We start from the raw sequence: 21,741 nt of genomic DNA, 5'->3' as shown, positions 1-21,741 counted from the left end.
AAGCAATCTTGTTAGGAGTGTTTTCTCGAATGTGAGTAAAGGTTGGGCATTTTTGCCAGTCTGCCTTGCCACGGAGCACAGAGGTTGACACATATAGGGACTTTCCAGTTATCAAGCAATGGTGCTGTTCCTTTACCCTTGTGGGTAATAGTAGGGTAGCTAAACCTTCAAAATTTATATGTCTAAACTTTGTCAAAGATCTTTGGCAAAGTTATCTATGGTACCCGATAAGCTGATGTTGCGTGTGGAAAGTGGTGCCTCTTCGAAATCCAAATAGTGGTGTTTCTTCGATTTTTGAACCAACGGCCATGTTGCCCTTTCTTTTATAAGGGCACCAATTATGTGCAAGAAGTACATTCAGAGAGTTATTGCTTGTAGGATTTTCCCCTTATTTTTGTACTTTAGAGATTTATTGGACCTCAGTTCTCCTTCATCATTTTTGAAAATGTTTGGCCCATTTGACCGTCGTTTTGACTTGAACTTTGGTGAAGAGGTAGCTATGTCTCCTCAAGACAACATATGGCACCCATCTTTCTTATCCCTTACTGGTCTTCTTACCGTTGGAAACTATGTGATGAAGAATGATATGACCGCTGTGGTGGTGGCCATGAACCTTCTCACTGCCAAAGATAACAGACTGCTTTCTAAACGGTCTGATGAGTTGGCAGTTAAGGATTCCCTGGCTTTCAGTGTTCAGTGTGCAGGTTCCGTGTCTAATATGGCACAACGCATATTTGCTCGAACCCGCCAAGTTGAATCATTAGCGGCTGAAGTGATAAGTTTCAAACAGGAGATTAGAGGGCTCAAGCATGACTATGCTACAAACATGAAGATGAAGCTTGACCAACTGCAGGAATCTGATGGTCAGATTTTACTTGATCATCAGAGGTTTGTGGGTTTGTTCCAAAGTTATTTATTGCCTTCGTCTTCTGGGGCTATACCACATAATGAAGCTCCAAATGATCAACCTTCGGTGCCTCCTCATTCTGGGGTTCTGCCCAGTACTGAGGCTCCGAATGATCACCCTCCGGTGCCTACTCTTTATGAGGCTCTACCGACTGCTGAGACTTCTCCTGAGCAACCTTTGTGAAGGCGCCATCTTGTTTGTTTATTTTGATTCATGTATATGTACATATTTGTAACTTATCAGAGATATGAATAAATAAACTTTGCTTCATTTCAACGTATTGTGTTAAATACACCAAAGCCTTCTTCACTAAGTTCTTTGAATTTTTCTTTGGTCGAAGCTTGTATGTTGAAGCTTTGTGAGTGAAGCATCTATGTTGAGGTAGTGCTCCCTTAATTTCCCGAGTGAGGAAAACTTCTCGATTGGAGACTTGAAAAATCCAAGTCACTGAGTGGTCGTGAGACTTCCGAGTATCAAGGTGCAGTAGCATATGATAGGAGTCCCCTAAATCTCCGGTCGAGGGAGTTGACGAATGAGGCATTTCCTTTCTAAGTGGTAGCCCAAAACTCCTCCATAAATATTTGTTATGAAAGTTGTTAGGCCCAAAAAAAATAAGGCCTAGGCAATTTGTTTTTTGAATTTTCGAATTTTTGAATTTTCGAATATATATATGTTTTAAGCTTTGTAGGTGAAACTTTGGTGTTGAAGCTTTGTTGGGTACCATGAATTGATTTTGCTTTACACTATCTTGATCAAGAGTGTGTGAAGCTTTTGTGGTGGGTGAAGCTTTTGTGGGTGAAGCTTTTGTAGTGGGTGAAGCTTTTGTATGTGAAGCTTTTATGGGTGAAGTTTTTGTAGGTAAAGGTTTTGTGGCTGAAGCTTTTATAGTGGATGAAACTTTTTGTGTTGAAGCTTTGTGGGTGAAGTTTTTGAGTTGAAGCTTTGTAAGTGAAACTTTGGAGTTGAAGCTTTGAAGTTGAAGCTTTTGTAGGTGAAGCTTTGGAGTTGAAGCTTTGTAGGTGAAGCTTTGTAGGTGAAGCTTTGGTGTTGAAGCTATGTAGGTGAAGCTTAAAGTTGAAGCTTTTGTTGGGTACCATGAATTGATTTTGCTTCACACTATCTTGATCAAGATAGTGTGAAGCTTTTGAGAATTTGTAGTTGTCATCCATTGATGAAGCTTTTGTTGGTGAAGCTTTTGTTGGCAAAGCTTTTGTGGTGAACCTTTGTTGAATTTCCCCCTTTTTTTTTGGAAAATTAGAAATTTGAAAATATGGGAGAGACAACATATACAAATTTTGTTTCCACACTGTTGAGCAAGAGATTGTGATGCAAGCCACACCTTGTAGTAGTCGAAGGTTTGGATGAACCATATAAATTGAATTTGCTTCAAACAGTCTTGATCAAGAGTGTGTGAAGCTTTCTACGAGTTGTAGTTGCCCTTCATTGATGAAGTTTTTGTTGGCACCATAAATTGGTTTTGTTTCACACTGTCTTGATCAAGAGTGTGTGAAGCTTTTGAGAATTATGGTTAAACTCCTTTGATGAGGTTTTTGTTGGCACCATAAATTGGTTTTGCTTTGCACTGTCTTGATCAAGTGTGTGTGAAGCTTTTGAGAATTGTGGTTGCCCTCCATTGATGAAGCTCTTGTTGGCACCATAATTTGGTTTTGCTTCACACTGTCTTGATCAAGAGTGTGTGAAGCTTTTGAGAATTGTGGTTGCCCTCCGTTGATGAAGCTCTTGTTAGCACCATAAATTGGTTTTGCTTCACACTATCTTGATTAAGAGTGTGTGAAGCTTTTGAGAATTGTGGTTGAACTCCTTTGATGAAGCTCTTGTTGGCACTATAAATTGGTTTTGCTTTACACTGTCTTGATCAAGAGTGTGTAAAGCTTTTGAGAATTGTGGTTGCCCTCCATTGATGAAGCTCTTGTTGGCACCATAAATTGGTTTTGCTTCACATTATCTTGATTAAAAGTGTGTGAAGCTTTTGAGAATTGTGGTTGCCCTCCATTGATGAAGCTCTTGTTGGCACCATAAATTGGTTTTGCTTTACACTGTCTTGATCAAGAATGTGTGAAGCTTTTGAGAATTGTGGTTGCCCTTCATTGATGAAGCTCTTGTTGGCACCATAAATTGGTTTTGCTTCACATTATCTTGATTAAAAGTGTGTGAAGCTTTTAAGAATTGTGGTTGAACTCCTTTGATGAAGCTCTTGTTGGAACCATAAATTGGTTTTGCTTCACACTGTCTTGATCAAGAGTATGTGAAGCTTTCTACGAGTTGTAGTGTTTGCATTATTACAGAGGGGAAATGTCTGAAGCAGATGCAAGAGGGCTGAATAGTTTGATGTTCGTATGCCATGCACTGAAGTTGTTGTTGGCTTGCAATAAGACTTTGTTGGTGACTATAACTCTTGTTGGGCATAAGTGCTCACCTAGTTGAGTTGTCAAGCTTGAGGGTTTTTGATTATTTATGAATGGTAGGAGTTCACATGTACAAGTTGTATCACTCGTCTTCTGGTAGGTGGAACGAATGGTGAGTTACTTTCATCACTTGGTTAGTGGTACGAAGGTGAGTTCCTTCATCACCTTTCATCACATTTCATTACCTGGTTGGTGGCATGAATGGCAAGTTGCCAAATGATATTAGAGTACGGGTTGTACATTTCAACATCTGGTTGGTGGCATGAAAGAGAGTACGGGTTGTACATTTCATCACCTAGTTTGTGGCATAAGTGGCAAGTTGCCAAATGATATTAGTGTTGGAAATGTGCCCTAAAGCCAATCATGTGATGATACTTTACGGACATTTCACATGTTAAACTAATCTAGTTTAACATATAAAGGGCATAAATTATTGTTTGAGCCGTCTCATATAAATGTTATATGCTTAAACAATAAAGTCCAAGGAATTTGTGATTGGGAGAATGTAATCTAATGAAGTTAGATTCATGAGACCATTCTTTCGTAGACACATCCTAAACGTTCCTGATCATAGGATTGCCAATTGGGCGTTGACAGTCCGTTAAGATCAGTACGTACTATGTCTTCTCTCAGGGAGAGTGATTAGTCTCGAATCATTGGTGTGTGTGACATCAAGACAAGTACGGTAGGTGCTCAATAGAGAATGAGTTCACTGAACGCGATCAACGAAGAGTTCTCATATTCCATGTCACATGAGAACTCATGGTTGGGATAATGCAAAGTAGTCCTTTGACCTGAGGCATCATAGTTGTCTTGTGGTTAAGACCTTGATCTTTGATTATGTCAAAGTCATCCCACCAGGAGGGTGTCCACGGCATCGTTGGGGTCAAGCCGCTTAGCTATGGAGACAAGTGAATGCGCAACAAGGGATCTCTAACCTTCAAACCGTTTGAAGGAGAATACTCTCTGATATGATTTGAATCTCTGGCCAGAGTATGAATGAGATTAGGGAATGCGTTCCGAATCACATTCAAGGTAATCATATAAGCACAAGACACACATTGGATAGTAGACATGAGAAAATAAACTATCAAACCAAACAATGTGGTCAAGAGTATTAGATTAGAGAAGGACCGTATTGCATTTGTAATCTCGAACTGAATAGGTTCTCTAACCTCTTCTGATTAGCTTGGGTAACCATGATATGCTGCTAGGTGTCACTCATGGTTTGTGGAAGCCCTAAACGTGTATAATCACTAAAGGGAGAATTGAAAATAGTTTCAATTTACAATCGATGTAAAATGGTTTTAATCGCCCACTACCTCGCTAAAAGGAACCTAATGGATCGCACACCGTGAAAGGTGGAGATTGAAGATTAAACGGAAATGAGTAAGAATGATTAAATGGTTTAATCATTTATTTATGGCAAGGATTAATTAATATGTTAATTAATCAAACGAATAAGTTCGTTAAAGACTTCGGGATAGTTTTGGACCTTAAGGCCCAATGGGCTTCGAACGTCAAGCCCATTAACTTAAGTTGTATGACAATTTAATGAATAAAGATTCATTAAAGCCCAAAAGCCCAAAATCCCCTAAATGGATGGCCATGATGAAATGAATTAGGGTTTTGGTTGTTTAGGTCACTTAAAGAAGTGACTATATAAATGACTTTATAACTAAATATTCATTAAGTGAAAAATGGGTTTATTTTTGGGGAAAATAGGTGAGAATTGTCTCTCCATTTTCTCTCTAAAGAGGCCAACACCTTGGAGGGTACATCTAGCAATCCTACTACTCCAAGGTCACTCATTTCTTCTACAATCGAACCTTGGTGTCGAGAATTAGAGGTTCTCAATTTTGGGAACTTGGAGAACCTATTCTTCCATCCAAATCCATGGATCTAAGAAGCAAGGAATGAAGGCCCTTATCTCTTTGGGTGATTAGCCTTTGCTTATGCAAAGAGGAATCTACAAAGGTATTAATTTCAACTCACTTATGTTTTGAGTTGATTATTGGTTCACCAATCTACTAGGCTTTGAATTTCATGTGGTAAATGTTTTGTTTTTGAGTGCATGTAAGCATGATTCCGCCTTTAATTGTTAATTGCATGCTATATGATGTTGCTCAAATGAACATGTTTCACAAAATAATTCCTTCAAGTGGTATCAGAGCCTAGGTCTAGTAGTTGGTGAATCCTTTTGTGTTTTGTAGTTCATAAGTTTGTGATCTAAAAGTTGTAATTGTTACAAGCTTTATTCTTGCTTCTTTGAAAGTAAATTTTGTTGGAAAATTTGTTATCTCAAATGTTGTAGATGTTGTTCATATGAGCATGAATATTGGAGCTAAAATTTGGTGCCATGCTTTTGGGAAAATTCGGCCAAATCCAAAGGGTGGTTTTTTGGGTTCTTGTTTGACTTGTTAAAAGTGTTTTAATGTGTTCTTTGGAACCCCTAAGTACCCTAGTTTGGTTAGATGTTATTTCCCTTAAGTAAGAATGGTTTTGGAATGTTTTTGGGTGAAAAAGGTTCATGGAAAAATTTGGGTTTTTCATGGATGTTCTTCATTGTTCTTGTTGTTCTTGCCAAGAACAAAAAGGTTTGGTGTTTTGATTCAAAGTTTTGAATTATTTCATAAAGTTTATGTGATATGTTTTTAAATGATTTATTATGTATTTAAAGTGTTAAATATTTGTATAAATGATGATTGAAATAATTGTGTTTGAATTATTTCAAAAACATATCTTATCTTACATACACTTGCATGTTTTTGACAAAACTCACAAATCAACACACACACCAACCTTATCCCTCCCTAAAACCAGCCACTCCCTCAAAGGGAGTACTTTTGGGGCTTTTATGCAATTACATAAAGTTTTGATACTTTTGTGTATTTGCACTTTGGCCCAAAAGTTTACGTTTTGACGTTTAGGTCCAAAAACGCTAAAGGGCAAATTGTTTTGTTCCTTTAATGATGTTTTTGCATTATTAAAAGTTTGGGTTCTAGTTGTATTTACATGAAGTTGTGACTTTTGTGTATTATACAAAGTGACCCCAAAAGTTTTTGTTATTGCAATATGGCCCAAAAGTTGAGGTTAATTGCATGATGGCCCAAATAGGATGAGAACAAAATTGTTTTGTCTCTTTAAATGAGAATTGGATTTTCATTTTGTTTAGCTCCATTTAAATCAATTTTATGGATACAAAAACCAAATGAAAATGTTGCATTCAATTAATTAGTTAAAGTGTTAATTAATTAAAGGGTGATTATGAACCTAAGCCTAATATAATTGAGCTATGTGAAAGGCCGTTTCAAATTTGTTTGAACCATGGGAATGTGTAGATTAGATTTTGGTTGTAATTTGATTTGATCAAATGTTGTAAAAGGGCTTAAGCTCTTCTTTACTTTAAAGTAATTTGTTATATGCAAATGTTGTAATGAGCATAAGCTCACATTTACTTTGAAGTACTTCTTTCTTGCTTTATATGATATGCATGAAAATGAAGTAGTTGGGTCCAACGCCCATAAGACAACACGCCTTAATGTGATTAAACGCGTAACTAAAATCAATCTTCATTCCTAGACCGAGGTTCAACACAAGGCTCGTGTTGAATCTAAACAAAGGTTCATAATCATCCTTAGGCCCTAAGACAACTATGTAGTCCATCAAATGAATGCAAAGTTTATGTTAGTAGTATCATATACTCTTGCTTTAAAATCGTTTTAAAAGCATAGTGGGAGTATTATGTACAACTAAAACAAAGAGATGGACCAATAGTTGTAAGAGGACCAAAATTGTTTTAATAGAGATTAAAATATATGTTTATATGTGATGAGACCTAAAACCCTCAACCAAACCAATATTAAGTTGATAAGCGAGAGATGTTTAGAATATCTCTTCGTGGCCTTCCACCGTGGTGGGATCCAATCGTTTATGACTTGTACACCGGCTTCACCCTATCATGGGGGAGTACACAGTGCATGCTTATACTCAGGAGGAATCCATATACATATGATGAGGTGAGTGTAGGCAACGAGGATAGCTATATATCGTATCATCGTGAGGCTATTCTTGAACCCCTTCACACACTAAGCATGGTGGGAAGAACTTAACTAAGTGCAATGGAACCAATATCATATCATTGTGAGGTTACATTCTCTAGAGGCCAAATAAGATGGGTACTTGCATGAGTTGCAAATGAGTAAGCGTACTCTCTCATTATTATTGTTGCTAGCCATATATCGTATCATCGTGAGGTGGGCTTGGTAATAGTGAGCCTCCCATAACCTACTAGGAGTTTCATCCAAAACTCTCGAATTCCTATGAGGGATATGGAATTTGCCAAAAATAGTGGGTGGTGCTATTTGATTTAAAGACCCAAATCAAATGGCTTAAAATCAATCAATTTATATTCGTTATGTATTTGATTACCAATATATTTGCAAACGTTATCCAACACTTGACAAAACCGAACGTTTAGTTTACGGACTTAGGTACCACAATCCCAAAGAATGTCTTAAAAGGATTGCATATGTATCTAAGTAGTCTCATCCTCACAATCTTACTATTGATAATGTATCATTAGAAGAATATGTTAGAAAAGGTCTATCATAAAGAGGACAACACTTTTAATGTCATAATTCTTCAATTACAATTTGTTGTATGAAGAAATAGGAGTTGCTTTGAACAACTCTTAGTCAATGCAAACACTTAGTGCTTGTTTCTTTGATTAAATGAACAAAGAACTTGAGAAGAAAGCACAAAGGCATGGACACTTTATGTGCCATGATTCTTCACTTACAATTTGTTGTATGAAGAAATAAGAGTTGCCTTGTACAACTCTTTAAAGTTTGTAATTATGTTTAGAACATAATGGTTGGTTGACAAAAGTAGTCCATTAACATGGACTTATGATGATTTTGAATCATTGAATGTTGAAGTGATAAACCACTTAATGAGACGGAAACTAGGCAAGGACTTCACCTTTGTGTCCCTATCCTAATGGTTCACTAAGTTTATTGTAAACTATGTAGTGAACAATAAACCACATGCTCTCCAAAATTGTTTGATGTGTATAACACAATTGAAAAAGGTTTCAAGAGAGATAGTGGGAGTTTAGGGACCATGACTAATGTAGTCAAAGGTGAAAGTCAAATAAAGAAGATAAATAACTCTAAGGGAACAAACTTTCTTTATGAAAGGATGGACATTGGAAGGGGTATTTGCAAGAAATGTCTTGCAAGTGTCAAGGACACACCTTTCGAAGGTGTTGTAAATTGTTCTTGAATAGTTCAAAACAGTTGGTTCTTCTACTTGAATGCATGATTCCGTATTAGTGACTATGTTTTACAATCGTTGTAAAAGTGTGGCTAATAAGAAGTAGAAGATTAATGAGAGAAGAGAAAGTACTTCACATTCGAAGCGTGAATCAAATGTAGATCTCTGCGAAAGCAGATGGTACTTACTTCCTCATATGAACTACCAAAGAAATTGGAAAAACATAGATTGTCTTTATATTCCAATTTTAAGGAACTAAATTCCGTCACTATGTGAAATGGATAAATGTTTTGTTTGACAAAACAATGTTCTTTATTAATCAATGATTGGATTATGGTAATCTAATTAATTATCTCTATAGTAGAGATAATATGGTAGTGTTAACTGTTTAGAAAATAATGATGCTTAAAACCCAAAAGGTTGCAAGGTAGTGACTAATCCCAACTAAAGTTGTGATACCTCTAAAACATAAATTACGAGTTGGTGAAAGATGGATGCTTTGGATCGTTAGATCCGGATCCAATACCTTCTTGTTAAAATTGTATGGAGGCGAAATGTTCGAATCTTTATTCTTTTGGAAAGAAGAAAGAATCACAAAGTTGTTGAGGTTAATTCACTTAAATGTTAGTGGCACTTGTCCACAAACATAATATTACTCATGTTGAATAACATTCACCGAAGATCACTCTCGGTTGGACTATAGTTTATTTTGAATAAACACAAGTCCGAATACTTTGCAAAATGTTTCAAAGAAATTCAAGTAATGTAAGTTGATGAGTTAGACATCTAAAGTATTTACCTCCTTAGGTTTGATCCAAGGAAAGGTAACACTTTAGATAAGTTTCCTTGAAAGATATCAAGGAAATAAGCATCATATGATAATGTATTTCTCCATTAGGAGAAGAACGAACTCGAATAAGATTTAGTTCGTTAGATGTTATCTATTACCCATATATAGGATATATACTTCTAAAAACAATATGATTGTCAATGAGAAGATCTTCCAATATTTTCATGACTCCATAAGATGTAGTTGGAAAGAAAGACAAATCTTAAGCATGTTAAAGATTTGGGGTTGTGTGCTAACAAGCAATATTTGTTTGATAACAATCTTGTAGGATATCCTTAAAATAACTTTTGGATATCGCTTCTATAAACCAACTAACAAATGTTGTTTTGTTGGGTAGTTCATTGTAATAATACAATGTGATTTGCCTAAAAGCAAATGAACGAGAGATAGAACTCGAAGAATGGGTTCTTTGAGAGACAAGGAAGTAATCAACAAATATAACAACCTAGTTCCTATACCACAAGCTCCAAGGTAGTCGATAAGGATTTATAAACCGTCTCAGTTGAATGGTTTTGAACTTTATGACTACATTGAGTGCATATACGATATATACTCAAGAAAATGGTAAAGTACCATTTGACTCGAAATAATGAAACCTTCAAAGCTAATTGGTAGCTTAAGGTGACTACAATCAAATAGAATGGTTGACTCTAAAGGAACCATTTTTGACGTAGTCTTAGTTTCAATAAATTCGAAGATTGCTAGCTACAACTAAATGGTGATTCAATGTTTGGACATAATATGGGTTTCCGAAACCATTATTAAGATAGTCTTGATAATATATGTCTAAAACTATAAATCACAAGACATGTAAGTTGTAGAGATCCATCCATCATGGATCTTAGCAAGTTAGTGGGAGCTATTTGCATTTTATGAGGAAAAAGGATCAAATCGTTTGATTTCTCATAAAGATGTAAATGAATCTTTTGTTTACTAGGTTTACAAAAGATTAGTGGGAGTTAATCATGTTCCTAAAATTTAATATATATGATATATTAATTTTGGAAATGAAAAGAATACTTCTTCGTTAAAGTTATGACTTTAATACATTATATGAAGATAGAATGTATATGGGAGATATAGTCTATATACATGGGATGGAAATCTATAATGATATATTTCATGATATAATTGGATTATATCAATCCCTAATAATAGACAATGGATGCTAGGAAGTTTCTCATATGATGATAAACTTCAATAAGAAGGACGATTCTAGTGAGACTAGCAAGTTGCCCTTCTCAAAGGGAATGTACCCTTTGACTCCCAAAGAAATAATGCGTAAATATAATCCTTTATGCATACGCAGAAAGGTGATTTATGTATTTCATATTGTATGAAAAACATTGATATGAGTTGTACCTAGAACGGTACAAGACGATATCAGTGCAAGCCCAGGATCAGAACCATGGCAACTGTCAAGTGAGTCCTTAAGTATTTAAGAAATACTAAAGGATAAATTCCTCAAAGATCGAGGAAGAATCAAAGTGACGTAATGGAAGCGTAAATGTATTAGATTATGAATCTAATCCATCATTGGATGTTTCTTCATTATGAATGAAGAGATAAACGGATATCTCTTTATTATGACTAAAGAGATATTTGGATGGAAACATTAAAGTAATGACTTTAGTGTGTTCCATTATGAATGCAAAATATATTGCCATATAGAAGTTTACAACAATGTTGTTTGGATGGGAAAGTTCATTTATGAACTCTCTATTCGGTTCCAACCAGAAAGTGTATGACACTAATGGGGCGATAGCTCAAGCCTGGGAATCAAGGTCTCATCAAGATCCGAACACAAATGAGAGACTGAACCACATGATTGAGAATCATGTATAATGGTGACGTCATTATTCTCAAGGTTGCTTCTGTGGATAACACATATAGATATCCACTGCCTAGGCCTACTATTCAGCCATTTATGAAATGACTACAGAAGAGATATCATCATTGATGATCAAGCTGATTGGCTCTAGTGCAAGTGGGAGATTGTTGGAAATGTGCCCTAAAGCCAATCATGTGATGATACTTTACGGACATTTCACATGTTAAACTAATCTAGTTTAACATATAAAGGGCATAAATTATTGTTTGAGCCGTCTCATATAAATGTTATATGCTTAAACAATAAAGTCCAAGGAATTTGTGATTGGGAGAATGTAATCTAATGAAGTTAGATTCATGAGACCATTCTTTCGTAGACACATCCTAAACGTTCCTGATCATAGGATTGCCAATTGGGCGTTGACAGTCCGTTAAGATCAGTACGTACTATGTCTTCTCTCAGGGAGAGTGATTAGTCTCGAATCATTGGTGTGTGTGACATCAAGACAAGTACGGTAGGTGCTCAATAGAGAATGAGTTCACTGAACGCGATCAACGAAGAGTTCTCATATTCCATGTCACATGAGAACTCATGGTTGGGATAATGCAAAGTAGTCCTTTGACCTGAGGCATCATAGTTGTCTTGTGGTTAAGACCTTGATCTTTGATTATGTCAAAGTCATCCCACCAGGAGGGTGTCCACGGCATCGTTGGGGTCAAGCCGCTTAGCTATGGAGACAAGTGAATGCGCAACAAGGGATCTCTAACCTTCAAACCGTTTGAAGGAGAATACTCTCTGATATGATTTGAATCTCTGGCCAGAGTATGAATGAGATTAGGGAATGCGTTCCGAATCACATTCAAGGTAATCATATAAGCACAAGACACACATTGGATAGTAGACATGAGAAAATAAACTATCAAACCAAACAATGTGGTCAAGAGTATTAGATTAGAGAAGGACCGTATTGCATTTGTAATCTCGAACTGAATAGGTTCTCTAACCTCTTCTGATTAGCTTGGGTAACCATGATATGCTGCTAGGTGTCACTCATGGTTTGTGGAAGCCCTAAACGTGTATAATCACTAAAGGGAGAATTGAAAATAGTTTCAATTTACAATCGATGTAAAATGGTTTTAATCGCCCACTACCTCGCTAAAAGGAACCTAATGGATCGCACACCGTGAAAGGTGGAGATTGAAGATTAAACGGAAATGAGTAAGAATGATTAAATGGTTTAATCATTTATTTATGGCAAGGATTAATTAATATGTTAATTAATCAAACGAATAAGTTCGTTAAAGACTTCGGGATAGTTTTGGACCTTAAGGCCCAATGGGCTTCGAACGTCAAGCCCATTAACTTAAGTTGTATGACAATTTAATGAATAAAGATTCATTAAAGCCCAAAAGCCCAAAATCCCCTAAATGGATGGCCATGATGAAATGAATTAGGGTTTTGGTTGTTTAGGTCACTTAAAGAAGTGACTATATAAATGACTTTATAACTAAATATTCATTAAGTGAAAAATGGGTTTATTTTTGGGGAAAATAGGTGAGAATTGTCTCTCCATTTTCTCTCTAAAGAGGCCAACACCTTGGAGGGTACATCTAGCAATCCTACTACTCCAAGGTCACTCATTTCTTCTACAATCGAACCTTGGTGTCGAGAATTAGAGGTTCTCAATTTTGGGAACTTGGAGAACCTATTCTTCCATCCAAATCCATGGATCTAAGAAGCAAGGAATGAAGGCCCTTATCTCTTTGGGTGATTAGCCTTTGCTTATGCAAAGAGGAATCTACAAAGGTATTAATTTCAACTCACTTATGTTTTGAGTTGATTATTGGTTCACCAATCTACTAGGCTTTGAATTTCATGTGGTAAATGTTTTGTTTTTGAGTGCATGTAAGCATGATTCCGCCTTTAATTGTTAATTGCATGCTATATGATGTTGCTCAAATGAACATGTTTCACAAAATAATTCCTTCAATTAGAGTACAGGTTGTACATTTCATCACCTGGTTGGTGGCATGAATGAGACTACAAGTTGTACATTTCATCACCTGGTTAGTGGCATGAAGGAGAATACGGGTTGTACATTTCATCACCTGATTGGTGGCATGAAGATGAGTTCCTTCTTCACATTTCATCACCTGGTTGGTGAGAATAAGGGCAAGGTGTCGAGGCACATTGTAGCAAGTGGCAAATGACACAAAGTATGTTGAACCCTTTTGAAGCACAGTTGGCTTATATATGAATGTGTTGGAATGTATGATTAAACGAATACACTGTGAAACTATTCATTTATTTGTATAGTCTTGTTGACATATACTTAGACTTTGTTTCATGTTGGAAGGGTGCCATGAGCAAGGAATCTATAAATCGGGGTAATCCAACTATCCCCCTATTGTAAGTTGTACACTTCCGCAGCCATTATAATGCTATATCCATGAAAGTGATTGAAAAATAAGTTATTAAAATTGAAAATACAGTAAACAAAAATGAGAAAATACAACTAAGATTGACAAACATAGTAACAAAAATAACCATGTCCCTTTTTTTTCCAATGAGTTTGTCACTTGCCCTGTCTTTAGTTACAAAGAAAACCCCAATTGGTTTCTGTATTCAATGTGAAACAACACATCACAAAACCAGGAATGAAGAAACATAGTACGTGCATGATGACCTACCTTCTTTAAAGCTAATTGAATGACTACAAAATTTATTTCTTTGTAATTCTCTTAGTACTCCGTCGGTGAACTTCCTCCTACACTCCTTTGCAATTGTTGCAAATATGTAATTGGTAAGTTAAACAATTGAAAGGATGCTTTCTCTCAATGAAACTAATAAAACTGAAGATCCAATTCCAAAAGCTATTAAGAGAATTAAAATTAAACCTGGGCTCAGCAATTTGGAAGGAGGCCATTGAGATTGAGTGATGATGATGATTACTCTGAACAACCTTGGTGCTACCATAGGAAGGAGAGGCCCCCATAACCAACGGAAGCGGCTGACTTATGGCGATCAACAACAGCAGAAGCAGGGGTGGGAACAGTAATGAATTCTTTTAAATCAAAACGAATTGGGCATCTAAAATGGTAAAAGTATGAACAAAATTTTGAAGTTTCTTCAACACGTGGGAGTTTGAGGTAAGTGAAATCATGATGCTTGCGGTTGAGGAGAACGTGGGAGGGAAGAGGTGGGCAGTTGAAGAGGGTTTTGGCGAGAGAGCTGCAAAGAGAAGTCCATGAGAGTTGATGAGAGAGAATCAGGAACAAAGGGAGCTTGAGGAGTGTGGGAGGGTGGTTTTTGGATGTTTTGGCGAGAGTGCTGCAGAGAAGTCAGTAGTGGTGAGGAGAGAGAGAAACAGGAACGAAGAGAAATTTTAAATAAAATATGTTAGCATTACATGGCTGTGATGCTCAACTAAAAAACAGTAAAATTTGCAATCATGTAATTACTAAATTGCCTATATTTTTAATTTCTGCTCAATATTAATGTGGAGGTTAAAGTGGTAATTTCATTTACTTTTGGTTGACAAAGATGGAATAGGCAGAGTGTACAATCAGGAAGTTGGGAAAAGTTTTCAGGGTTTTGGGTGTAAATACCAATTTCTAAGCCCTATCCAAAAATACGAGAAAAAAAACTTAGGAGTCCAGTAAGCCCATGGTAACCAAAATAGTCCATTCTTGTCCTCCTCCTCTTCTTCTTCTTCAAACCCCTTCTTGTCTGTGGGGGGATCCAAAAGCAAATTCTGGGTGCTTCAGGCAGAGACTGCAGCATCACGCCCAAAAGGTTTGAACTTTGTTATGCGATTCAGAAGCAAATTCTTAGTGTTTAATCAAGTTTCAAATTTTGATTAGGGACTGTGTTTATAAAGCGCATGAACCGGTTATATGAACTCCTTTCGGTTTTGGCAGGAAAGAAAAGGATCAATTAGTTAAAAGAGAAGCCAAGCTTGATGTGTATTCAACAATTAGCTTTAGTATCCTATGTTCAACAGGTCTGTATTGGGAAATGCCAAAAACGAAATCGGCACATATTTGCCACTCAATACACAGATCTTCCATATACATATATATTTTTGGTTTGGAATGGGCTCAAGGATTCATGCGTCTTCCCTTCTTTTTCATATGTTTCCCAGGAAAGAAACAGTAATTTTGCAGGACTTTTTCACCAAAATGGTTAGGGTTTACTGATTTAGTATTGAGAAACCACGTGATGCAATGAATTGTGAAACCTTCAAATTTCTTTCTTGTTTTCTTCGATAAAGTTTAAATTTTCGCTTTGTATTGGTTGATCCACTTTCTTTTGAGTTGAACTTTGTTTTCCATTTTTTATTAGTGTTGGTTGATTTCCATGTATGAACTTATGATTTTTTCTCTATTTTCTGGAGGTTTTTTGGTTAATTTATAAAGTGAACTTTGTTTTCCAGCAGCAGCCATAAAACGAGGAATTCAGAGCTACCTCTCAAATCCTTAGTTCGGCCATTCGGCTCCAATAAGCTCAAGTAGCGGCAATTGACCTAGGCCTTGGAACTGTACTTTGTTCTACTTGCTTTGGTTGCCTGCATTTCTTTTCTTGTGTCTACATGGCGGATTCGGGTGAAAATAAAGAGCCTGGAGAAGGTATTTTTTGTTCTTGATGAGTTTTGTTTATATGCTTACGTTGCATATGCTATGTACACTATTCATAGTTTTTTTGCATTTACAGTTTGCAACTTCTTCCGGAAGCCATCAAGGAGGCAGAACATTAGAAAGCGAAGGACTGATGAAGATGAGGAGGAGGACGATTCAAAGTCTGGGACATCCTTATCAAACCAAAGAAAGGCCCAAAAGTCTGATGGAAAGCTGTTTTTTTCTACCGGACCCTCCAAGAGCTCTGTATCTGATGACAGAGCAGTCTTTGAGTTTGAGTCTTCAAAAGAAATCCAAGTTGAAAATGATAGCAGAGCAACAGCGACTATGGAGACTGAGACTGAGTTCTCCAGAGATGCACGAGCAGTTCGCGAGAGAGTTCTCAAGCAGGCAGAGGAGGCTTTGAAGGGAAAGGGCAAAACTACTGGCAATGAAAAGTTGTATAAAGGGATCCATGGATATACTGATTACAAGGCTGGGTTCCGAAGAGAGCTAACAGTGGCCAGTGAGAAAGCAGGAGGTGCACATGGGCCTCTCAGGGCTTCTGCTCACATCAGGACATCCACGAGATTTGATTATCAGCCAGACATCTGTAAGGATTACAAAGAGACTGGTTACTGTGGGTATGGAGATTCCTGCAAGTTTATGCACGATCGTGGGGACTACAAGTCAGGCTGGCAGATGGAAAAAGAGTGGGATGAAGCAGAGAAAGCAAGGAAGAGAAAACTAGCTATGGGTGAGGATGATGTCGACGAGACTGAGGAAGATGACGACGACGAAGATGATGCTGGGTTGCCCTTTGCATGTTTCATCTGCAGGCAGCCTTTTGTTGATCCTGTAGTAACTAAGTGCAATCATTACTTCTGTGAGCATTGTGCACTAAAGGTGACCTCTCTTTCTTAACGTGTCCATCTGCATTCTCATTGTTGCGGTAACTTTACGACATTCAGTTATGGTTTTTGATTTATGAATCAAGTGTATCAAGTATAACAGGCTCTTTCTGTTTCCATGTGTTTCTTTCAAGTATTTTCTAACCATATGCTTTTCATTCACAGCATCATTCGAAGAACAAGAAATGCTTTGTCTGCGACAAGCCTACACTTGGCATATTCAACACAGCTCATGAGATACGGAAAAGAATGGCTGCAGAGGGTAAATAGCTGCTACTACTTATTGCTTTCTTTGCTTTGAAGTCATGTGGCAGCATTAGTTCTTCGCCTCTACCTCCTTTGGTTAAGTGTTGAAGTGAGAGTTCACTTTTCATTGTATGATAAAATTTAGAAATGCATAACAATTGTGGCAAAGCTAGTGGAAAACTTTATTACTCGCCTTTGCTTATCGGAATTAATAGTCAGCTTTATTTGATTTGGTGGTCGTGTCGGAATTCATGCTTGTGCTTATTTACTCCTCCTTGTTTAGTATTAAAGAAAATTACAATTATGTACTCCCAGTTGTAGTACCCTTTTAAATGACTCTTCACAGGGACTGGAAAATTTACATTTTATTCAGGGCGAGTCAAGGATGAGTTCATAGATACAGAGACGGTTAGGATGTAAGAGATGTACACGAAACAGAGAGAACGAACTAAGTCCTCTACTTATTTTCTTATGAACATCCTCTATATGCATGTCGAAACCCCCACACACAAAACAATGATTTTAAACTCCTGTGAGTATCTCCTTAGTTACCAACCCGCTGCTCTCCAGATTACTTTCATGGTTCCAGGAGTGTGGAGATGGTGAAGTAAGTAGCGGCCACAATAGATTCCTTTCTTTTCTCACTTTCCGAACAGCTGTCCTTGTGTATTTCCTTAGGACTTGATTCACAGCCTTTAGATAGTTGCTTGAGTCATGGTCTCGTAGAATTGTACCGTCTGAACCATAAGCTGTAGGATCACTTAGGGTTTCTAGTGGATGGGGAGAGTTCAAGAAAGTCGTAAGGACACTTGAAGAGAATCCACGTTGGGTCTTGTCCAAAGCATAGAGGGCACTCCCCGGAGGAAGTAGAGGGTGTGGAGGAGATTCATTCTCATCAGGTTGGAGAATGATTAGTTTGCCCATCGGAGAATATAATATTTTCTGCATAGAAGAAACACACACAATAAGAAATGAATTAGAAACTTGCCCTAAGTAAAAGTTCAGTAGATAAGTTATCGATATCAAGTTCTAGGTTTTCGTATAACATTTTACTGCATAGCTAAAGCCTTCTGAGCACGAATAATATTCTCTGAGGTTAAAGTGGTAAGTTGCAGATGAGTTTAAAGCCGTAACCCATAATTTGTGACGGTATATGATTTAATGATGGTGATACTTACATTTTTTATTAGACAAGGGTGTGACCGAAATGAATTTAAACGCTTGAGAAGTGTGGCCACATAGTTAGGGTAGTTGCAGGAGAAGGCTCTAGGGACGATATCTCTATGCATCATCACGGAATGGATTTGACCCTCGTCCACTCCCAGTCTGTCGAGTACTTTCTGGCCTCCACAGAACACAAATGGCGAGCCAAATGTGACAACTGGCCGAAGAGTAGAGGGTTTTACACACTTCCTACTCAGCAGCATCAAGTGGACCAAGAGAGAAAGGCTTCCTCCAAGAGAGTGGCCTGTAAACTGAAGCTTCGCTCGCTCACCGTGTCTATTCAAGTGTTCAGTTATTTCTGGAATAAATCGCTCGTACATTCCCTTCGCTGCTTCGTAGATTCCTCTGTGAACAAGCACAGCTGTCCCCTGTACAAGAATATGAAGATGTTATGACTAATCATTTTCCTTCCTTCTGAGACAGTAGTAAGGGTGTTATCTGTATCTATGCTTACCTCGAATTTGGTAGGTTCGAAGAACAGGTTTGCCTGCCAGGATGCAAGGGAGTCGGAACCCTGCAGGTAAGAACAATTCGCATGTCAAAGCATTTACAAATATGTTCTTCGGTATCTCTTTCTTTCAGAATTCAGAATGATTTTGCCACATGAAATCTGTCTATTTAATCCCACATTTGGATTTGAAAGACTGTTGGAGAGCTATTATCAAACACAGATCCAGAGGGATGAAGGGGTAAAAGTTTACCTGAATCACGAAACATCGAGTATACGTACTGGCATCATCACAGACAAACCATTCACAAGGTGAGGACTGGAGTGACCGAAGGTCCTTTGCTGTTTCTTGTTTCTCCTTTTCCCCTGCTGCAACCACTGCTGTCATTGTTGACGCTGCCATGGAAACTGCCACCTCTGGCTTATAGCTTCGAGGTGAGTACCCTCCTTCCTCTCGTGAATTTTCGCCATCACCCTCCTGCTGCGATTTGGGCCCAAGTGATAGGCTGTCCTGATTGCGTGACCGCACATAAGATGCAGCTGAGGCAGCAATATTATAAGCAACAGCAGGACGGCATGGACGCTTCTGCCCAGCTTCTACAGCTTTCTCCGAACTGGATTCACTAGCTACTTCGGCAGCTACAGGTACACAATTAGAGTCGTCATCTAGTTTTGCTTTGATTTCATCTTCGGCCTTCTTCTCTAGTGAAGTTGTTACTAATCGTAGGCCATAATATCTCTTTATATAATTTTCCTGCAAATGAATTAGAAGTATGAATTTATTTATCGTGCTTGAAATATCGAAACTCGGTTCGTGCGTTATGCTGAACAAACACATACCTTGATTTGTGGCATCGCATAGGCCAAGTTGCACAAGAAGGATAGCTTGGAAAGCAGCTTGGTATCAGACCATGGAACTCGAACCAAAAACCTCCGGAAAATTTCAGGACTGGTTTCTCCCCCATCGTCTTCTGCAGTATAATCCACCGCACAACCACCCTCATCTCTGCCACATTCACAATCACCATTTTCACCCGCTTCACAGACGCTGTCTTCATCCGCATCGTCCTTTTTCTGCCTATCCCTCCATTTACTTCTGATTTCCACTAGTCTCTCCACCCAATTGGCTCTTTTGCTCTCCTCCTCACTGGCGCTCTCCCCAGACGTCTCCTTACTCGTGTCCTTCGCCTTTATGCTCCTATGATTACTCGTTTCCGGATCAAACGAGAATGATCTCACCGAGTTTGGGAGAATGGAACTCGAAAACTGAAACGAGAAAATCCCCGAACGGCTGTTCTTTAGTTTTGGTTCTGTTGCTGCTGCGTGGATACGACTGCTGCGGTAACAAAGATGGTTGTCCGAATAAGACCTCCGCATAGTAGCACGACGGTAAAGGTCTTGGTTGGAGTTTGACCGGCGGAGACCGTTGTGCTCTTTGAAAACGTCTACCGTCGTGGCGGAAGCCGGAGAGGTAGGAATAACTAGTGAACTGCATCTGCATGGCATGATTGCACCAAAAACGCAAGTAATGAAGATTTTTCCTGGAAAATTCAAACTTCGTGTTAGCCAACAATGTGCAACTCTATCGCATAAGAAGCTTTGAGGGTTCAGAACTCATAATTTTTTTTATTTTTTGGCCGAGTTCTTGAAAGCAAATCTGCTTATGGTAATGGACTTTTATAATCACACTAATCAGCTCAAACTCCTCGTTTACAACGGATACACTGCGGAATTACGTTTTTGTGCACAAGGCTAATTACCAGTCTTCGAATAATGCATTTTATGGTAAGGGTTTTGAAGTCATTTGACTTTCTAATTAGACAAAATGTAGCTTTAATCCTGACAAAAAAGACAGTGAAATTCAAGGAACATAATAAATCCATAAATTGTATACGTTTAGCATCTTAACTATGATGTTATTGTAAACATCGAACGCAGCATATGTATTATAAGTTGGACCAGATAAGCATATAATTAAGGTACAAACCACATGCCTAGGGACAATAATATCGGGGAAAAACCATGCAACTTTTTGTGCCTAAAATGAGATTGCATTGGAGCAAATAACGCCCGGTAACGTCTTGTAAAACAATTTTTGAAGAAGTGTTTTATAAAAACGAAAACGACAATTTTTTCTTTCTTTCTATGATTTGAGAATACAATAGTTTAATTTGAGAATGATTGTTGAAAAAAAAAAAAACATAGAAAACTCGTATGGCACTATAATAACTAAAATGTCAAAATAAATATAAATTCGTGTATGGTAGCAATGGTGCGGTGGTGGTAACAATGATGGTTGGAGTGGTGGTAGTAGTGAGGGTAATAGGGTGGAGATGGCAGAGGTGGTGGTGGCCATGGTGAGGGTAATGAGGTGAAGATGTGGTGATGGTGGTGGAGGGTCGTGCTGGTGGTCGCAACGATAAGATGATGGAGGTGGTGACGGCCATGGTGGCGGGAATGATGGTGGTGGATCATCTAGTGGTGGTGGTGGTGGCAGCATAGGTGCATGTGGTGGTGGCCATGGTGAGACAGCGACGACAGTGTTGGTTGTGGAAATTGTGAGACAGTGAAGGTGGTGGTAGCCATGGTGGCAAGGGTGATGGCGGTGTAGGATATGGTGGTGGGAGGTGGTAGTGCCAAAGATGGTGGTGGTGGTGGTGGTGGTGGTGATGGTGAGACGGTGTACAATGTTGTGGTCGTGTGGCTACAGTGATGGTGACATACATGATTTTATCTTTTATGAAATAATTTTTTTAAATGTGTGTGTGTGTGTGTGTATTCTTTTCTATTATTTTGAAAATTGTTCTTGAAAAATAGAGAAACATCAATTTGATTGTGTGTGTGTGTGTATTCTTTTCTCTTATTTTGAAAATTGTTCTTGAAAAATAGAGAAACATCAATTTGATGGTCTACAAAATTTAAGCTAAATATTATTTTCTGCATTTTTCGTTTTCTGAATTTATTTTTGGAAAACAATTTGTCAAACACATTTTTCACTTGTTTTT

At 37.9% G+C, this 21,741-nt stretch overlaps 2 protein-coding genes across 5 annotated transcripts; one reads left to right on the top strand and one right to left on the bottom strand.

Moving 5' to 3' along the window:
- The first annotated feature begins 14,922 nt into the window (after positions 1-14,922).
- LOC126627928 (zinc finger CCCH domain-containing protein 1-like) lies at positions 14,923-17,293 on the top strand. 4 transcript variants are annotated; one of them, XM_050297497.1, is made up of 5 exons: positions 14,923-15,086; positions 15,212-15,294; positions 15,730-15,919; positions 16,005-16,813; positions 16,984-17,293. In XM_050297497.1, exons 3-5 carry the CDS (start codon positions 15,883-15,885, stop codon positions 17,086-17,088), a joined length of 951 nt encoding a protein of 316 aa, XP_050153454.1. In that variant the 5' UTR covers positions 14,923-15,086; positions 15,212-15,294; positions 15,730-15,882; the 3' UTR covers positions 17,089-17,293. The 4 variants fall into 4 exon arrangements, with proteins under 4 accessions (XP_050153454.1, XP_050153473.1, XP_050153460.1 ...); XM_050297516.1 differs by having other exon boundaries at positions 15,727-15,919; XM_050297503.1 differs by lacking the exon at positions 15,212-15,294 and having other exon boundaries at positions 14,928-15,086.
- Positions 17,294-17,416: 123 nt separating this feature from the next.
- LOC126627917 (phospholipase A1 PLIP1, chloroplastic-like) lies at positions 17,417-20,270 on the bottom strand. The gene is made up of 5 exons (XM_050297486.1): positions 19,577-20,270; positions 18,990-19,490; positions 18,743-18,802; positions 18,243-18,656; positions 17,417-18,006 (listed from the first exon to the last, which is right to left on the bottom strand). Exons 1-5 carry the CDS (start codon positions 20,240-20,242, stop codon positions 17,587-17,589), a joined length of 2,061 nt encoding a protein of 686 aa, XP_050153443.1. The 5' UTR covers positions 20,243-20,270; the 3' UTR covers positions 17,417-17,586.
- Positions 20,271-21,741: the final 1,471 nt, after the last annotated feature.

This window comes from Malus sylvestris, chromosome 1 (genome assembly GCF_916048215.2).
Source record: "Malus sylvestris chromosome 1, drMalSylv7.2, whole genome shotgun sequence".
Lineage (NCBI taxonomy): Eukaryota > Viridiplantae > Streptophyta > Magnoliopsida > Rosales > Rosaceae > Malus > Malus sylvestris.
The sequence above is the reverse complement of the archived record's forward strand: the minus strand, read 5'-3'. Positions and strand labels throughout refer to the sequence as shown.